General features: G+C 44.9%; 1 protein-coding gene across 1 annotated transcript in view; it reads left to right on the top strand.

The window, feature by feature from the left end:
- The first annotated feature begins 309 nt into the window (after positions 1-309).
- Positions 310-20,975, top strand: part of LOC140128669 (olfactory receptor-like protein DTMT) — a 53,426-nt gene continuing 32,760 nt past the window's right edge. The window contains exon 1 of the mRNA XM_072150368.1: positions 310-456. Within this exon, the coding sequence (XP_072006469.1) occupies positions 310-456 (147 nt within the window). The remainder of the gene's footprint in view (positions 457-20,975) is intronic.

The raw sequence follows: 20,975 nt of genomic DNA, 5'->3' as shown, positions 1-20,975 counted from the left end.
CTGTATCATGGCCTGAGGAGTAAACTCGAGCATGCTGTTTTGACTGGAGGTAGTCGTGAGGACATCTCCAGAGTGAAACTTTGCTGAAGAGGTGTCAGTGCGATAGACACGCATCTTTGGATTTTGAGAGGGAATAGAGAAAATACCGCTCGCCCGACCCTTACAGAAACTGCAAGATGTCAGTGAGTGGTAAAGTTGTCACAGGACTGGTTGACGGTACAGGATCCCTGAAAAGGTGCAGATCAGGGATTCTGGAAGGTGTGAGATCCCTCTAATCACACCTCTTGGGCACATCTAAATTGGGATGTGATGTCGGCTTTCCTGGCTGAAACTGTCCTTGAGCCAATCAGCCAGGCGATTGAAAGGCTTGCACTCAAGAAATCACCGGGTCCGGATGGCTTAACATCTGAGTTTTATAAGACCTTTAAAGGCGCCTTGGTTCCTCTCTTGACTGAGGTATTCAATGAGTGTCTTTGCTCGTCGCTCTGCCAAAGTCAATGAAGAGGTCTGCCCTGATAATCCTGCAAAAGGTTAAGGACCAATCTCGGCTTGAGAACTTGCGACCCAAAACGCTTCTCAATACGGACAGAAAGGTTTTGGTAAAGGTGCTGTTTTATTGGCTGGTGCGGCTTGCACACCCGGCTCCTTTTGTGGTCACAGAATTACCCTGTTCTGGGCGGCAGTGCATTTAGTAACCATTAATACCTCTGGTCTGTCCTCCTGAGGTATGGTTATACTGGGCGGGTTTGTCAATTGGCTAAAGGTTTTGTATTCAGGCAGAGAGTTTCCCACTTGTGAACAGTTGGATTTGCTGCTACTTTGAGGTTGGGTGTGGTGTTCTCCAGGGTTGTACTCTGAGCTCACTGTTGCATGTGTTCGCTATCGACCCATTCTTTAGGAGGGTTGATCGTGGGCCACTGGTGGGTGTCAGGATGACACTGGAAGCCACTCTAAGAGTGGTAGCATTAGCCAATGATGTCACTGTTTCTGTGTCCTCGCGAGGGGAGGTGCAATGGGTGATGTCAGAGGTTGACCGCTACTCAGAGGCTTCTGGGTCCAAGATCAATCGGGATAAGTGTGAGGGTCTCTGGTTGGGAGAGGGAGATCCAGGCTTGGATCTCCCAGACACTCTTCCAGGGCCATAAGACTCTGACAAAATTCTTGCCATGGGGGATTACCCCATGCAAAACTGGGCAGCAGGCTTAAGATTGCCGCTCAGAAGGTGGACCAGTGGAAGGATTAAAACTTACATGCTCCTGCTGCTGATTTATCTGGACAGTGTATGCATCTTGCCAGAACCCCTCTGGACTCGGGTGTTCAGTCTGTTCTTTCAGCTGTTATGGGGGAATAGGCTTAACGTGTCTCTGCACGAGGAGACAAGGAGGGTTGTGTGTGGTCAACCCTGTAATATTCCTAGTGAATACCTTTCTTAAGATCAATATTGAAAACCTTTGGAAAGAGAGGAAACTCCTTGACAAAAGGGTTCTGTTTGCCCATTTCCAGAAGCATCTGGCCCTCAGGGATTGCCCAAGCCAGAATCTTGAGGTGGGTTTAGGTCTTTTTAAATCTATCAGCATCTTGAAATTTGGGGTTTTGGCTTGGTGCTGCTTCCATGGAAAGCTGTGTGTGAGGGACAATTTGGTGCTCTGAAGAAAGGGGTGGTCCCCGGTCCGGAGTACGGTGGCCTGCTGGAGAGCATGGACCACTTCCTGTTTCAGTGCCCCTTTAACACTCCAATGCAGAGTGGGCCTATGGAGCATTCAGAACCCTGGTTGGCCGGGACCACTGCACTATTATTCCTCATTGGTCTAGTGGTCAAGTACTTCATGTGGAACGCACGGTGCTTAGTTTTGACGCAGCATAAAATCCTTCTAGTGGATGAGGTGGTTAGAAACATTCTGGGTGACCTGGTGAAGGTGCAGTCTCTGGAGTATGAGAGGCTGGGCACGGGGAGGGCCACTCTCCTTTGGAGGGGGTTCTCCTTTAGTGTCCCTTAGTCTGTCATCTCCTCTCCTGGTGTTGGGCTGATGCTGCACTGTAGATTTTTGTTTTGTGTTCTGAGCATGTAGTGATGTAGGGCTTCCACGCGCCAACCCTGGGCTTTATGTGGTTTGAATTTTTTTAGTGATTTGATGTGTGTTATAGTGTATTTTTTTTCTATAGATTGTTATAGTATTGTGTATATAAATTGGTTTGGTGTGTAGGGATTAGGTTGGGAGGGGGGTGTATGGGATTTGGACACTATGGGGCTTATTTAGTAAGGGTTTCCCGACTTTTCGTGCATCACGCAGGGGATTGAGTTGCGTACGATGGGATTGTGTCACGATCGCACTGGGGGGGCGGGCCGTCGGACGATCCGACGGATTCGGCCTAAGCGCGGGATTTACAATGAAAGTTCGTGTCAGCAGTTTAGACCACTTGGAGATTTGCGCTGGAATACTTTTTTATTTTCTCTTCAAGCGCGGGATTTAGCATTTAAATTTATGTTGCAAGCCAAGCACTTACATGCATCAGGAGGATGGTGGTGAACTCCGGTGGACCTGAGCGGGGAAGCATCAGATGCAGGAAATCTGGAGCATGATCTTCTTGAATCACGCCAGACGTGCATTCTGGTGGACATTCTGGATCGGGGATTGCGCAGGACCGGATAAGTAAATTTGGCGCTATGATCCTGGGCACTGGTCTGGACTACTCAACGCAAACTTTGGACTTTTTTTTTACCTGTTTATATGTATTTTGCTGTGTATTATTTAGTTATTTAGTAGAAGAAAAAAAAATAAATAGAAAAAAAAAATAAAAAAATAAATAAATTGAATAAATAACATTTTTTAGGTGGTGGGATTGGGTGAAGTTTTTTGTTATAATGCTGAGTGTCAACATAGGATGATTAGGATCAGCCAATGATACAGAGACAAAAATATAGTTGCCCCCACAAGGGGCACCCTTTCCCAAGGTGTAGACCATACATTCAACCAACAATTCACACGTCACACATACTGAACTTTTCCTCCTCCTCTCCCGAAGCAGTCTGAGCTGTCACCCACACATCCTAGATCAATGAGAAACAATCCGGAGTACCTCTAGCAGCGTAAGTGAAATTATAAACAGGGAGTTCTGCATTAATCAGCTAGATCTATTTAGTGTAGGGCATTTAGGAGGCTTCCAATTCAGCAAGATAACCTTCCTACCATAGAACAGAAGGAGTCTAAACAGAGCCCTCTGAAATGAAGCCTGAAGAAGGTCCCCGACCAGGCCCAGAAGACACATCCGAGGGGAGCAGACACCCGGGAGAACCAGACGCTCATTAATGTAAGAATATATGTCCATCCAATAAACCTGAATGGGGTGGCATTCCCAAACCATGTGAAAGAAGCTAGTGCTCAAATCTGAGGGGAGTCTATACATATAACGCAAGCGCAGAGGGGTCAGGTATACTTGATGCAGCCACTTAACCTGTATCAACTAGTCTCTGGCACTGATTACTGTTGACCACCAGTTGTATATGATTTCCTTGAGATGATGGCCCTCCAGGTCAGGGATATCTCATTGCCATATGAAAGCTTCTCACAGGTGAGGGCTGGGAATCCATCAATTGCTTATAAAAGATGGAAGTAGGCTTCTCAAGGTTCTGGCAATGGCTTCTATAGGACTGTGTGTTCTCTTAATTTCCTCCCTCCCAAACTAGATCCCCATACCTATAGAAAGCTGTAAGAGCTAGATTAAACTCTTGACTAAGGAATTTAAATGTCCTGAGGATCCCATTCTGGTACAACTGAACCAGATATTTAATCCTCTTGACTGCCCAAGTGCTAAATATATATTTGACCTGCATTCCAATGCTTTGATCCCATAGAACCTAATGTTTATTTAAAAGGAAGAAACATATTGCAGTCTAAACACAAATTTATCATCTCATATATTATTAGTGTTGATTCTGCACCAATCAATTATAGATTATTGTCTCCTTCCATTTCTTTTGGGTGAATTTTCCTTACTCTGAATAATTGAATAATTATTGTACACCCCGGGGCACTTACCTCAGTGTCATCTGTATATTCCACGTTATCCACAATACAATTCTTGTTTCTAGGAATATGTGCACATGTCGGCTGCTGAGTACAACAGTTGTATGAAACTCCAGAATAAGAGCATTTTATATCCTAATGTGAGGAGCGATCAACACCTGCAGATTCCAGAGAGACTCCGACGGTCTCCCCCAAGTACAGACAGAAATAATGTCTAATTAATTAATGAACATAAAACCTTTAGCATCTATTTTAGGTTCCCATTCATTATTAAAGGGAGCCTGTATAATGAAACTACTACCACCTATTTTACGTGAATCATAAAACTGCTCTTCTCAGTGAATAGTGCATAGTCATTCCATTGATCATGAAAGTTTTCTTAGTGATTAGCGTGCACTGGATCAAGAAAGTGTTGTTGTCAGTAAATATCATGCAGACACCATTTCACATAGCAGGTATAGCTAGGGAGAGCTTGCTGCTCGTCATAGGGTGACTCAGCTAGGCAGGGAGTTCTGAAAAATGAGCAATTTTCCTTTTCAGGGAACCTTAATTTATAGAAGATGTTCCTGTTTTTAGGCACAGATGAACATCTGAAATGATTGCCCTTATTAGGGTACTGTGCGGGAATACTTTTACTGATTATACTGGATTATTGTCAGCACCTGCCCAGCAACTGCGCAACCACCACCACTATATAAAGGGTTAAGACTGAACTAGATATCACAGGGGACTGAAACTAGAGATCTAGAGATCACAGGAGACAGAAAGATAACCAGTAAGGAGTCCAGGCTAAACTGGGCACTGATAGGAAACTAGGTACTGCCTCAGCTGGAAGGAGCAACCAATTACAGGTCCAGAGTATTAACTCTTGCAGGACAGAATCTGAGGTGTGTGGCAGACACAAACATTAAGGCACAGTTCACACACATATTACCACCACCTACGGATAGTGCAGTGTTTTGGCACGGACGTGACCATTATGCAGCAATAGATGTAAAGGTCAAACAAGAATATTCTCATTCAGCAAGTATTTAAAGCTCCTGTCTCTGTAAAGTATTTTGTTATAGAAAAATCGATTGATTGTAAAGTTACTACTATCAGAGAACAGTGTGCATGAATAAAGTGTGCATAATTATATGTGGTTAGAATTGCTCATCATCATGATTAGTTTGCATTAATATGTGGATTATAAAAATTTTTTTGTACATGAATAGTGAATATGTATATCATAAATGTCCTGTTGTCCTTTAATAGCTTTCAGTTATACCTTGATCATAAAGATGCTGTCAGTATAATTAGGTACTGCTTTTTTTCAAAAAGAGAAAAGCAGAAATTAGGGTACAATGGTTCGGGAGGGAGAAGAGGTTTTCCATCTCTGCCTGCTACAAGTTCCTCTGGTGCACGCAGGTGCCAGGGTGTGAAGCTTGTATTGTAAACAAAGTGTAGGCATAGGTCAATGACATGGCAGACAGTGCACAAACTTATGTAAGATTTGCCATAACTTCTGTAAATTTGTAGCTGCTTCAGATGGAGCCAAGTTGCCGTTTATCCAATGTATTGAGCATGCGCTCAACTTCGTGGTGAAAAGGTTCCTGGCCATCTATGCAGACCTGCCGGAACTTCTGCCTGGAGTGTGCTGTGTTTTCACATTGTCAACGTATACAACCTGCTGTTATTGGCCCATCTGCACTGCAAAGGAACTTTGGCCTGACCACCCATTGTAATTCCACTTTAAGCATTCTGTGAAGGGCAGCAGCAGGCAATTTGGAATTCCAGTTTTAGAAAGTCCACGTAAGTAGAAGTAGTAACCACGAGAACTTCACCAACAACGACTGGGTCTCCATGATGGACATTTGTTTAGTGCTACACTGCTTCCAATATGCCACCAATATGGTCAGCGCTGACAACACCATCATCCGCTCTACCATCCATTTCAGACCATAATGGAGGATGTAATGGTGACAGAAGAGGAAGAAGAGGAACATGTGCCAGGTGCATTGTTGGGGAGATGTATATGAGAAGGAGCCACCTCTTCCTGAGGAAAGCTTCTCCTTGACTCCTGGCAGCCTGGCCCAGAGCCATATGCTCCAGTGCGTGTGAATTGACCACTGATTAGGCCATATCCCCAACAGTGCCGGATGCTGGGTGACTGCCCTGCTGGATCCATGCTTCATTCCAATAATAAATAGTGATACTAAAATGAGTAAGTACAAGCGTACTTTGGTGCAGGGACTACTACCATAGTTTCAATTTGGAACTCATTGGCAGTAAGGGGAGGAGGAAGTTAATAATGCAAAAGGAAGACCACCAAGGCCACAATGTAGAACGCTATGTAAACTGCTTCTCAACCTCCATCTTCAGATGGGGCACATAGTACCAGAGGGCAGAATGTGATATGGTGAAGGATTATTTGTCCACACACCTGACTGAAGTTTGCCCCCCAACTTGTTTAAATCTAACAAAAATTTCAGCTGCACAAACCAGCACAAATGTAGCACAAACATTTGACATCAATTTTGTTTGTGCCACTATCATTTTTAAGATATTAATAAAAGTTTCTAGAGGTCATCAGAAGTCAACCAGCCCCCCCACATTATTCAAATCACACTCAATCAAATCACAATTTGTGCTGCTCAAATTTTTGTTTGTGCTGCTTTTATTTTGACGATGTAAAGTTCAAAAGGTTAGCCACACCCCCACATTAACCGAATCAAACAAAAGTGGAGTCAAACGTTTGTGCTGGTTTGTTCAGCAAAAATTTTCATTTCTAATTTTTGTTTTTAATGTATTGATCATTTTTTCCAGAGGTCATCAGAGTTCATTGCTTACAAAGTACAATGTGCTTGCTAGCTACCTCCGGTGATCAAAACAAGTATCACTAGGTTTGTTTGTTTTTAGCAGTTCATCCTAAACTCCTTAACTTATTTAAACATCTAAACATACCTTAATAACAATAGCGGCACAAATGAAAATTTTTGCTGCACAAACCAGCACAAACATTGGGGGGCGGGCTGACCTTTTGAACTTTACAATTTAGTTAATATCTTCAAAACAAAAGCAGCACAAACAAAAATTTTAGCAGAATTGATTGGCAACAGTTTATTTTGCTTTGGGTAATGTGGGGGGGGGGAAAGCTGGTTGACCTCTGATGACCTCTGGAATATTTTATAAATATTATAAAATGATAGCGGCCAAATGATGCTGGTATGCTGCACAAACCAGCAAATACACTCACCGGCCACTTTATTAGGTACACCATGCTAGTAACGGGTTGGACCCTCTTTTGCCTTCAGAACTGCCTCAATAATTTGTGGCATAGATTCAACAAGGTGCTGGAAGCATTCCTCAGAGATTTTGGTCCATATTGACATGATGGCATCACACAGTTGCCGCAGATTTGTCGGCTGCACATCCATGATGCGAATCTCCCGTTCCACCACATCCCAAAGATGCTCTATTGGATTGAGATCTGGTGACCGTGGAGGCCATTTGAGTACAGTGACCTCATTGTCATGTTCCAGAAACCAGTCTGAGATGATTCCAGCTTTATGACATGGCGCATTATCCTGCTGAAAGTAGCCATCAGATGTTGGGTACATTGTGGTCATAAAGGGATGGACATGGTCAGCAACAATACTCAGGTAGGCTGTGGCGTTGCAACAATGCTCAATTGGTACCAAGGGGCCCAAAGAGTGGCAAGAAAATATTCCCCACACCATGACACCACCACCACCAGCCTGAACCGTTGATACAAGCAGGATGGATCCATGCTTTTTATGTTGTTGACGCCAAATTCTGACCCTACCATCCAAATGTCGCAGCAGAAATCAAGACTCATCAGACCAGGCAACGTTTTTCCAATCTTCTACTGTCCAATTTCGATGAGCTTGTGCAAATTGTAGCCTCAGTTTCCTGTTCTTAGCTGGAAGGAGTGGCACCCGGTGTGGTCTTCTGCTGCTGTAGCCCATCTGCCTCAAAGTTCGACGTACTGTGCGTTCAGAGATGCTCTTCTGCCTACTGTGGGGATGTGGCCCAGTAGAGACCGTGGTAGCGGGGTGCTGGGATGCAGTTCAAGACAGGGACACCAAGGTATAGTCCAAAACAGGTCTCGCCTGCGTTTATTGCAGCAAAATAAAACCAGCCTTTACATTCAGGTATTTGAATAAACAAAAGAAAACCTACCCGTCAGGGTGCTAACTATACACAATAGTCCACTAGCTCACACTAAACAAAAGATCATGTGGCTGCTCCAGACCCACAGGTCAGAGCTGTGTCCTCTCAGCCTCCTTCCACAGAGAGACAACCCACTCAACTCTGCTGAGTCATTTTATCCAGGCTAATTAGGCTGTTCCCCTCACCTGTGTCCAAGGTGCTGGACAACACAACCTCAGCACTAAGGCCTTGCATAGAAGCAAAACCTAGGGGAAACATACCGCCCATCCACAGTTAACCCCTTCAGTGTCTCACATACCCTCCCCCTCTGTTTGACCCTGTGGGGACGAACACTTTTGGCCATCAGACAGTGGGTACGGGATAGGGCATCGGCATTCCCATGCAGCTTTCCTGCTCGATGTTCCACCGTGAATTTAAAATTCTGGAGCATTAGGAACCACCTTGTGACCCTGGCGTTCCTCTCCTTGGCCTGACTCATCCAGGTTAGGGGAGAGTGATCGGTCACCAGTGTAAACTGCCGCCCTACCAAATAATACCTCAGGGATTCCAGAGCCCATTTGATCGCCAAGCACTCCCTCTCAACTATACTATAGTTCTTTTCAGGGGGTGTGAGCTTGCGGCTCAGGAATGTCACGGGATGTTCCTCACCCTCCACTACTTGGGACAGGACAGCCCCCAAGCCCACGTCAGAAGCGTCAGTCTGCACAATAAAGGTCTTGGTGAAGTTAGGGGTGATCAGTACCGGTCCCTCACACAAAACCGTCTTAAGTCGCTGAAACGCCCCCTCAGCCTCTTCACTCCACTTTACCATCACCGCCCTGCTACCCTTAGTCAGGTCAGTCAGAGGTGCCGCTATTGTCGCAAAATCGGGGATAAATCGGCGATAATAGCCCACTATGCCCAGAAAAGCCCTCACTTGCTTCTTGCTCAAAGGTCGTGGCCACTGCTGGATCGCCTCTACTTTATTTACTTGGGGTTTGATGACCCCTCGCCCGATACGGTACCCCAGGTAACGGGCCTCTTCCAGACCCAGTGCACACTTTTGGGGGTTCGCTGTCAGCCCTGCTGCCCTCAGGGAGTCTACCACTGCTTGTACTTTGGCTAGATGACTCTCCCAGTCGTTACTATAGACTATAATGTCATCTAAGTAGGCCGAGGCATAACTCCGGTGAGGTTTTAGCACGAGATCCATTAACCTCTGGAATGTGGCGGGAGCCCCATGTAGCCCAAAGGGGAGTACCACGTACTGAAAAAGCCCATCAGGGGTAACAAAAGCGGTCTTCTCTTTAGCCCTGTCAGTCAGGGGTACCTGCCAATACCCTTTCGTCAGGTCAAGGGTGGAGAAGAATCTAGCCTGTCCAAGTCGTTCTATCAACTCGTCAACCCTGGGCATGGGATAGGAATCAAATTTGGACACCTCGTTCAACTTCCTAAAATCATTGCAGAACCGTAGGGAACCATCAGGTTTGGGAATCAACACAATAGGACTCGACCAGTCACTTTTAGACTCCTCGATAACCCCCAGGTCTAACATCTGCCTGACTTCTACGGATATGGCAAGCCGGCGCGCTTCAGGGACCCGGTAAGGTTTTTGGTGTACCCGGATGTGGGGTTCGGTTATGATGTCATGCTTGATGACTGAAGTACGTCCCGGTAACTTAGAGAACACATCCATATTTCGGAGCACAAACTCCTTCGCTTCCTGAATCTGGGCCCTGGAGAGGGACTCCGAGATCCGTACTTCAGGCACCTTGGCATCGGGTACACCTACCTCCGGTGTCCCCTTCTTGGAGACAGATGCCTTCTCTACTCCCATGGCCATCAGGGACTCTCTTTCCCTCCATGGCTTTAGGAGGTTCACGTGGTATATCTGTTCGGGTTTCCTCCTCCCCGGCTGAGATACCCTGTAGGTTACCTTCCCCACTCTCTCCATGACCTCATATGGTCCTTGCCATTTGGCCAAGAACTTGCTTTCCACGGTGGGCACCAGAACTAGCACTCTGTCGCCTGGGTTAAAAGTCCTGAGTCTGGCTGACCTATTGTAGACCCTAGACTGGGCCTCTTGTGCCCTTGTCATGTGCTCCTTTACAAGGGGCATTACCGCCGCTATGCGGTCCTGCATAAGGGAGACGTGTTCTATCACACTACGGTGGGGGGTCCTCTCCTGTTCCCAGGTCTCCTTGGCTACATCCAAAAGCCCACGTGGGGAACGGCCATATAACAGCTCAAAGGGTGAGAAACCCGTGGAGGACTGGGGAACTTCCCGTATGGCAAACATCAAATAGGGCAACAAACAATCCCAGTCCTTCCCATCTTTGCTGACCACCCTCTTAAGCATCCCCTTCAAGGTCTTATTAAACCTCTCGACCAGGCCATCTGTCTGAGGATGATACACAGAGGTGCGGAGCTGTTTAACCTGTAGTAACTTGCACATCTCCTTCATTACCCTAGACATGAATGGGGTGCCCTGGTCAGTCAAGATTTCCTTGGGGAGGCCTGTGCGTGAGAACACCTGGAACAGCTCCCTAGCAATATTTTTGGAGGAGGTGTTCCTTAATGGAATCGCCTCGGGATACCGCGTAGCGTAGTCCAGGATAACTAGGATGTATTGGTGCCCCCTGGAGGATTTGACTATGGGGCCAACCAGATCCATTGCAATCCGTTCAAAGGGCACTTCTATGATTGGTAGCGGGACCAAAGGACTCCTGAAGTGGGAGACCGGGGCAGTAAGTTGACACTCAGGGCAGGAGCTACAATACCGGTTTACCTCCTCCCATACCCCGGGCCAGAAAAATCGCTGCAGGATCCTCTCTCGGGTCTTCTCAGCACCTAAGTGCCCTCCCAGCACATGTTTGTGTGCCAACTCTAGCACCAGCCTACGGTGAGATTGGGGTACTACAAGTTGCTCAACCTTCTCACCCCGTATCTGGTCGACCCTGTACAACAGTTCCCCAATAATCACCATTCGGGGGTATATTTTATCAGCCCCTGGTATTTGGAGTACCCCATTTATCACCTTGACATTCTCCCGTGCTTTAACCAAGGTAGGGTCCTGTAGCTGTGCAGCCCCAAAATTGTCACGGGAAATCTCAAGGTCCAGCATGTCGGCCACCTCCTCGTGGCCCTCGACCTCACCAGCTAGGACCTCTAGGGGAGAGAATTCATCACATGGGGTCACCCCTACTGCTGGTGTGTGTACATCGGCCTCAAAGGGTTCAGGGGCCAAGGCCGGACATACCTGATGTCCATTATCTGCAACAGCACCTGAGGTGGGTCTTCGTCTCCAGAGGTCCCAAAACACCGGTAAGTCTCTGCCGATAATAGCCTCATGAAAAAGGGTCCCCACCACCCCCACTTCATGGGTAACAGTACCACAAGGGGTATGTAGGTTGATGACAGCAGTGGGATATTCGCGAGTGTCCCCATGTATACACAACACTCCCACTCTCCGCCCACTGTATAGTCCAGGATCAACCAAAGTTCCCCGCACCAGGGTGACCAGACTCCCTGAGTCTAGCAAGGCTTCCACTGTGTGACCACCGATTGTGACCATGCATACTTGGGGTTCTGCATCCGTGACTGACTCTGCCGCCAGAACTGGCCGGGCAAACAGTGACACTCGCCGGGTCTGGTTGCAGTCCATTGGCACCACTGACAGTGGACAGTTGGCAGCAATATGGCCCATTTCATGGCACCGCCAGCACTGGATACGGCCATGACCTCTGTCACGAGCCTCACTGGGTTTCGGGGTATCCACGCCCCCCAATGAACCCCCTCCCAACCTGACATGTCTCCCCTTTTCCGCAGTAGCAGTCTTACCAGCTGGTTTGGTGACCCTGTCACTGGCACTGCTTCGTGTAGGAGAGGTAAGTAGAAGGTCCTCCGTAGCCCGATACCTCTCTACAAGGGACACAAGCTCCTCAGCTTTTGTGGGACCGGCCTGTCCAACCCACCGCTGGAGCCGAGAGGGCAGAGAACGGGTGAACTTGTCGAGGACCACTCTCTCTACCATCTGTGCTGGGGTGCAGTCATCAGGTTGTAGCCATTTCCGGACCAGATGGATCAGGTCATGCATTTGGGAGCGTGGGGGTAATTTTTCTGAGTAAGCCCACTGGTGGACCCGGCTGGAGCGAACTTGAACGGTGACCCCAAGACGAGCCAGAATCTCCGCCTTTAGCTGGGGGTACCTACGGGCCTCCGTTTCACTCAGGTCGTAGTAAGCCTTCTGCGACTCGCCGGTCAGGAACGGTGCCAGGACATCTGCCCACTGCTCAGCCGGTAACTCCTCTCGCTCAGCTACTCGCTCGAACACAGTGAGATACGCCTCCACGTCGTCGGTCGTCGCCATTTTTTGTAAGGCCTTTTGTACTGCAGCCCGTGCGGAATGCTGGACAACCGGGTACCCTTGCAAACCAGTATGGGACCCCTCAGTAGTCGTCGCTTGCGGTGCTGCCATCATGCCAGAAATCTTCTCCATCATCAGCTGGAACATGGCTCGGGATTCTTCCTGCTGCTGGCGGGACCTCTCCTCCTGCAGCTGGAACATGGCTTGCTGCTGACGGGACCTCTCCTCCTGCTGCTGGAGCATGGCTTGCTGCAGCTGCCGATTAGCCTGGGACTCTTCCTGCTGCTGCTGCCGATTAGCTCTGGCCTCCTCTTGCAGGTATTTAATAAAGTCCTCCATCTTGGCTGTATCCTGCAATTTGCCTGATGCTTTCAGCCAGGCCATGCACTGTTGCAGGATGTATCAAGCCTTCCAGGTGTATGTCTTTTTGAACTGCCCGCATCCTCCACCATATGTGGGGATGTGGCCCAGTAGAGACCGTGGTAGCGGGGTGCTGGGATGCAGTTCAAGACAGGGACACCAAGGTATAGTCCAAAACAGGTCTCGCCTGCGTTTATTGCAGCAAAATAAAACCAGCCTTTACATTCAGGTATTTGAATAAACAAAAGAAAACCTACCCGTCAGGGTGCTAACTATACACAATAGTCCACTAGCTCACACTAAACAAAAGATCATGTGGCTGCTCCAGACCCACAGGTCAGAGCTGTGTCCTCTCAGCCTCCTTCCACAGAGAGACAACCCACTCAACTCTGCTGAGTCATTTTATCCAGGCTAATTAGGCTGTTCCCCTCACCTGTGTCCAAGGTGCTGGACAACACAACCTCAGCACTAAGGCCTTGCATAGAAGCAAAACCTAGGGGAAACATACCGCCCATCCACAGTTAACCCCTTCAGTGTCTCACACTACCTTGGTTGTAACTTGGTTGTAACTTGAGTCACTGTTGCCTTTCTATCAACTCGAACCAGTCTGCCCATTCTCCTCTGACCTCTGGCATCAACAAGGCATTTACGCCCACAGAACTGCCGCTCACTGGATGTTTTTTCTTTTTCGGACCATTCTCTGTAAACCCTAGAGATGGTTGTGCGTGAAAATCCCAGTAGATCAGCAGTTTCTGAAATACTCAGACCAGCCCTTCTGGCACCAACAACCATGCCACGTTCAAAGGCACTCAAATCACCTTTCTTCCCCATACTGATGCTCAGTTTGAACTGCAGGAGATTGTCTTGACCATGTCTACATGCCTAAATGCACTGAGTTGCCGCCATGTGATTGGCTGATTAGAAATTGAGTGTTAACGAGCAGTTGGACAGGTGTACCTAATAAAGTGGCCAGTGAGTGTATGTAGCACAAAAGTTTGACACCAATTTATTTAGATTTGAACAAGGTGGGGGTGGGGGGAAACTTCACTCAGGTTGTCCACACCTCTCCTGTTACTAAAGAATGGGTCCTCCCAGTTCAACTTCCCGGTACGAAAATTGGACTCGTGGCCAGAGCATGCCCTCTATGCTGTCCTGCATCTGATATGTCATCCCTGAGAAGAGGATTCATCTCTCTACAACCAACATGGACATCCAAGCAGTTATTAGAATAAATTAAACATGGACCAGATTTAGTTTTGCCAGTATCAGAGTAAGTTCTGCATTCATGGAACTTCAATTTTATATTATTCAATTCTGTATACATGGATCTTCCATTTCAAATTTTCCCAATTCTCATATTTAAAATTTTAATAACCAGGTCTGAATACTCAAAACACCTTTATCCACAGTGAGAGGAAGGATTTGTGGTTTTCCCATTGCTTCTTTAATCCTCTAAGCACTCCCCGAAGAAGTGTGAATAAAATGAGTGTTGGGAAGTCTGGAGCCTTTCTACACCATTATAGATAAGACACTTGTGTTTCTACCTTCCTTCCCTTCTCTGTGTGTCATTCTACTTCTATCATCTTTGATAAAATATAATTAAGAATATGCCTGTATTTTGTTTGGGAAAACCCTTAATATGGCTTTACATTGTTTATCATAGTGGCTTCAGATTTAGTGTATTGGTTTCAATTAATATTATGGATAATGTTATTTATTTTTAAAATAACTACTGTATATACTCGAGTATAAGCCGTCCTGAGTATAAGCCGAGGCCCCTAATTTTACCAACAAAAACTGGGAAAACCTATTGACTCAAGTAAAAGCCGAGGGTGGGAAATGCATTGGTCAGAGGCTCCCAGTATATAGCCAGCAAGTCCCCAGTAGTATAAAGCCAGTCCCTTTTGTAGTATACAGCCAGCCAGCCCCCAGTAGTATACAGCCAGTCCCTGTTAGTATATAGCCAGCCCACTTTAGTATATAGCCAGCCACCTTTATTAGCCAGCCAGCCCCCTTTAGTATACAGCCTGCCAGCCCTCTGTAGTATACAGCCAGCCACCTTTATTAGCCAGGCAGCCCCCTTTAGTATACAGTCAGCCCCAAATTTGCCCAGCACTTTAAAAAAATTAACTTACATACTCACCTAATTTTCCTTCCTCTTGTCCATTCATCTTAAACATACTTGTATTCGATGGATTTATTTGTCTATCACTAGGGCCACAATCAGAATATTTATTTGTACATGCATCCAAATGTTAGTTTGTGACCTACTTAAGCCTAAATCCTGCTACCAGCCTCCCCGGTAAGTCCTATATTTTGGTTGGATATATTCCCTTTTATAGTACTATGCTCTCTGCATATAATTTGATACCATTCTAATAATTCCATTTATAAACTTTCATCTCTATCAAGCTTACAATTCTTATATCTCCCCAATCCCCCTACTACTAAACGTATAGCTCCTATGTATTCTTATATCCCCTTATTTACATTACTCGTGTACTGTCCCCCATCATCCCACCATATGCTCTCCTATTTATTGTCCATTATTTTATAAATGTATGGATTCTGTTATCTATTAATGAACTTAGGAATTTTAGTCTAATTTTTGATCCACATTATACCCTAATGTATGTACATACATCACTTCTTGTTTTTTACATATGTATACTGTAGCTATGCATTTTTATTACATGTATTTTGCTTTTATCACATTGTGTACACCATGTTTCCTACTCTTTTTACATATGACTACTATTCGATCATATAGGATTTGATGAAGAGGGATGTCCTCCCTCGAAATGCGTCATTCTCATATTAATAAATAAATTATTCTGTCTATGGGGAAGTGGCGCCTTGGAGTCCGATTTTTGTTTTCCGAAGTTCATGCTGCTTTGTTTGGCTCAGTCTGTACCACCAGATCCAACTCACCAGGACCCCCGTCTCCCCACCAAGAAAGGATATTCCACCACCACGCCCATCACCAGTAGCACCACCATCACAACCCACACTATCCGTTCAGGTCTCCATCCTCCAAATCATGGAGAGAAAGCAGAGGTTTGGGGATGTCACACACAAGCTCTTTTCCTGCATAGGGGCATTCAGCTGCTGCAAAGGGACAGCTTTTTAGATCTCATGGGTTGTCTCACAGTATGACATTTTATCTTGATATGTAAAGTGAAGCCTCTGGTCTTTTACCTCATCAGCGAGACATTCCTGTCCATAAAATGGCTGCAGATGGAGCGTCATGTGACCTCTAATGTCCATGAAAAATCACCTTAATATTATATTCATGAATAGAAGATTGAGATTCTGGCCGGGAGATTGTTCATGGACAGTTAGAGATCACATGACCCTCCATCTGCGGCCAATTTATGGTCAGGAATGTCTCACCGATGAGGTAAAAGACAGGAGGCTTCACTTTATAAATCAACAAAGTGAAGCAGAACTTTCAATAGTTGTATAGTGGTAAATCACCTTATATCCTGCCCCCTCCCCCCACTTACACACAAAAAATATGAGGTAAAGTGGCCATGTCAGCAATTAAATGTTAATGTTTGTGTGATGAAAAGTCAAACAATTTTCCAATATACTTTCTGTATCTATTCCTCTTGGTTTTCTAGATCTGTGCTTGCTGTAATTCTAGAGAAAGCTTCTATGCTTACGACCAGTGGACAGAAATCTGACCCTGGTCACAGAGGTGCACGGCTCGGTATATCACACAGCTCCGATTATTCTCTATAATAGTAACGAGCCGTGCACCTGGGTCAGATTTCTGTCCACTGGAGTAAATGTAAAAGCTTCTATGGAAAGACAGCAAGCAGAGATCTAGAAAGCCGTGAGGAATTGATAGAGTATTTTGGAAAATTGTATCAATTTTCATCATATAAACAATAACATTAATTTGACGAAATGAGACCACTCCTTTAAGCCTGGTAGAGTTTCTATGACTAGTGTGGGTGACAAGCGTGCAGATGAGCTTCCATGAGATGGTCTTGGTCACTTTGTACAGAAATTTTTTGGCTGGTCTCCTACAATCTTTGGAGATGGTGATGGTGGATGTGGAGGTCTTGGGCTGATGTGACTACACATGGTCTGTGGTTGTGAGACCGATCAGATGCACAACCAAATTCTTTGAAATGCCTTCGGAGTTGGATTATGATAGAGAAATGAACTTTGAATTCGCAAGCAAAAACTCTGGTGGACAATCCTGTAGTCACCCTGCAATTTACATGCTCCCCTAAAACTTGTGACATTTGTATCATTGTGCTATGATTGTGTTATGTGATTACACTAGACTTTTCTGCTTTTTATTACGGCTCAGGCACTCCAGTCCAGCGTGTTTCTAAGCGCCATCTTGATAGTCCATCCCTTCCCTGGTTTGACCTATCTCCAAAAAGGAGTAGCGTTCAATAACACAGATTTAGACAAACTTGTGAACAACATTTGACTGAAAAAGAGCATTTAGTGTAGTAGAAACGTCTACAATCCTTAAATTCAGTTCACAAATGTTTAAGGTTATCTTTTTCCTATTTATAATTGAGCAGCTTGCTTACAGTTTGTATATATGGTAATCAGCCATCAGGAGGCAATCAGCCATTAGGAGGAATCATCCAATGTTCACCCACCAGGGCCAGACTTTGGTGTGGGGGCATCACATTCCCAGGTAACTGAGGTTCATAGTTTCATAGTTTATACGGTTGAAAAAAGACACTTGTCCATCAAGTTCAACCAAGGAAATGAAGGGATTGGATGAGGAAGGTATTTAGGGGAAACAATTCTATATAACATAACCATCAATGTTATTTAGGTATAAAAAGCATCTAGACCCTTCTTGAAGCTCTCTGCTGTCCCTGCTGTGACCAGCGCCTGAGGCAGGCTATTCCACAGAGTGACAGTTCTCATAGTAAAAAAGCCCTGTCGCCTCCGGTGATTAAACCTTGATTTCTAAAGACAGAGACAGTGCCCCCTCGTGTTTTGATTTGATCTAATCTGAAACAACTTACCACCATATTTTTTGTATGGAGTTGCTGGCTTGTAGTGTAGCCCAGTGCCAGAGGCGTGTCATAGGTGGTTTGGTCCTGGTTAACAGGCCTCTTCCACACCCATCAGGGCTAGTGTGGGGATGCAAGAAGAGGGGGGAAGCAGAAAAGTAGTGGAAGATCCCACCTGTGACACTCCTGTTTGCATTTAGTGTAGGATCCATGAGCACAAGATGAATGGGAGGCCCATGATATTATCAGCAGTAGCCAGAGGTCACACATGGAGACATGGATGATGAACTCATCATTCTCATCAGTCTCTTTATTCAGCAGACAAACCAATGTAGCAGTAGATAACAGTCTGAGATGGACTAGAAAATCATTAACCTTGCAATGAGATTCCTTATATAAACTTTAGCAGAAGATCACTGTAGGGTATACTGGGCTTACCAACCAATTACTGGCCCTGGCTGCAGGGGTCAATAACTTCAGGATATATTTGAACAAGAACACTTAGAACCTTAATCCCTCTTACACAGGCATATCACACATCAGCGGTATTACCCCAGAAAGTCATTAGGTAGCATAGGATCAGGAATGTATCCATTAGCAATAGATAAATTGACCTAGCTTGGCTTAACAGAGTTGGCTAGGCTCTAGTAACTTGCCAGGAGGCCAACTGAAGTGAAATGGTTCGTAATGACCCGTCCTGTGGGTCATTTCATATACAACACCCTTTAATCTGATTTGACAAACAATTTCAATTTAAAATAAGCAACTTTAAAATCTTTGTTCCTCAGGGTGTATATTATAGGGTTAAGCAGTGGGGTCATCACAGTATTCAGCAGAGACAAGATCTTACCAAGGTTCAGAGAATCTCCTCTTGTTGGAAACATATAAACAATGATTAATGTTCCATAAAATATCGAAACGACAGTGAGGTGGGAGCTACAGGTAGAGAAGGCTTTATGTCTTCCGATAGTGGACGGGATCTTCAGAATGGTGATGAAAATGTACACGTAGGATATTACTATTATTACAAATGGGAAAACTGTAAATAAGGATCCCATAAACAACTTATGAAGTACAGATATATGAGAGCAATAGAGCTGCAATATGGGATCATAGTCACAGTAGAAATGGTCAATTATGTGGAGTCCACAAAAATGCAGATTATACGTAAGAAGGACATTAACCAATGCAACAATAAAACCCATTAACCAAATAATACTGACTGATGTCACACAAAATTTATGATTCATAATAGAGTGATAACGGAGGGGGTCACAGATGGCCACATACCGGTCATAGGACATCACCGACAGGAGAAGACATTCCGAAGACTCAGAGGCAGCAAAGAATGAAAACTGAGAAAAGCATCCAAAGAGGGTCATGGTAGTTCCACCATACAGGACGGTGTGAAGAAGGACGGGGACAATATCTGTAGTCACCACAAGGTCACACAATGACAGCTGTGTAATGAAGAAGTACATGGGGGACTGAAGGGTTTTACTCACTAGATACAAGACCATGATAAGAAGGTTTCCTGATATTGTCCCACAGAAGATAAGAACCAGGAGGGAGAAGAAGAGAAATGTCATGTTTTGAATATTAGGAAATCCCAGAAGAAAAATGGAGGTGACATTATTAGTCATGATCATCTAGAAAAGAAAAATGGTTGATTGTTGGTTAAAGAATCTTTTTGTATTTACAAGAGTTTTACTTGTAAATTTGAAATATTTGGTTGACCTGTCCATTGTTTTCACTGATCTCCAACTTTCATCAGGTGAAATAAGAATTAAAAATGTCACCAAATTTCTAAATAAATGTATTATTAATGATGTAATAGATGTAAAATGTTTGCAAGATATAACCCAACCAACAACCCCTCCAAACCGTACAAGTAAAACATAAATGCATCCATGCGATTTGTGTAATAATAATAAACGACAGAGGCAAAAGGTTTTATAGACATGAAATAAGAGAGGGGCAAAAAACAATGACACCAGCTAAAATCTATCAGTAATTATAAAGAAATCCTTCTACTTCATGAAACAAAATATCCGCTGGGTCATCTGATGGCCTTCAAAAAAGTGTCTCATTACCAAGGACCTTCACACAAGGATCTCATGATGGGTAAGACCAGTGAGCTCGACACAACCTCAGTGTTGCAAAATTTAAGAAAATAATTTCATAACTATTGATAGTTATACTAAGTGCCGCTGTTGTCATATTCTGGACCTGGAAAGAACATTATTTCACTGGCCATAGAGGAGTGATAAGAATTACTGAGGGACTAGGACCAGCTGTGGTTATCTAGAGAAAGACCTGGAATTAGGCCGTACAATGGAAATTCATTGACCCCCCCAGGTGCATGAAATGCCGGGGAAATACAGTCTGGTCAGATAGATAGACCAAAATTGAACACTTGGATGCCACAATGCACACCTTGTTTGGAGGACAAAGGGCACAGCATATTATGTAATTAAAGGAAGGGTGAACGGATGAATGTACAAAAAAATCTCAATAGAAATGTGCTGTGAAATAAAATTAAGTTGGACATTGACACAAAACAGCCATTCTGTAATAAGGGGAAATCAGACATAGACTAGGCAAGGAACCATGACAATGAACTCTAAACAAGCCCCGCCTGCTGGCCTCTACATATGGTAAGGGATAAGAGACAACAAGAAAACAATCCCTCCCTAGGACAAGGTGAAAACACAATACACAAGGACAACAAAACAAAAAGATAAGGAAAGTCATCAAAAGAAGAGTCACAACAGAGAGGGAAGCGCATCACAGAATCACCAGACAAAGGGAAGGTCCGAGAAAACAAGCTGAAGAACATAAAGTACATAAAGATCTAATTGGAAACTCGCGGACACCCATTTCACATATACCAACCACAAAGCCCAGGAAACTTTCAATGAATTTCAGTACACCAGCAGCAGAATAGTGAGCGCAGCTTTTGGCTAAAATACAGGATGTGTTTAGTACTGTATGCTTTGTCAGGTATTTACCTAGTGTTTGTACTAGAAGGGTTGTATGTGCTCAACATATGATATAAAAGCTGCATTCCAATGTTTT

Source organism: Engystomops pustulosus, chromosome 4 (assembly GCF_040894005.1).
Source record: "Engystomops pustulosus chromosome 4, aEngPut4.maternal, whole genome shotgun sequence".
NCBI classification, from domain to species: Eukaryota; Metazoa; Chordata; class Amphibia; order Anura; family Leptodactylidae; genus Engystomops; species Engystomops pustulosus.
This window is presented reverse-complemented; position numbering and strand designations above follow the sequence as displayed.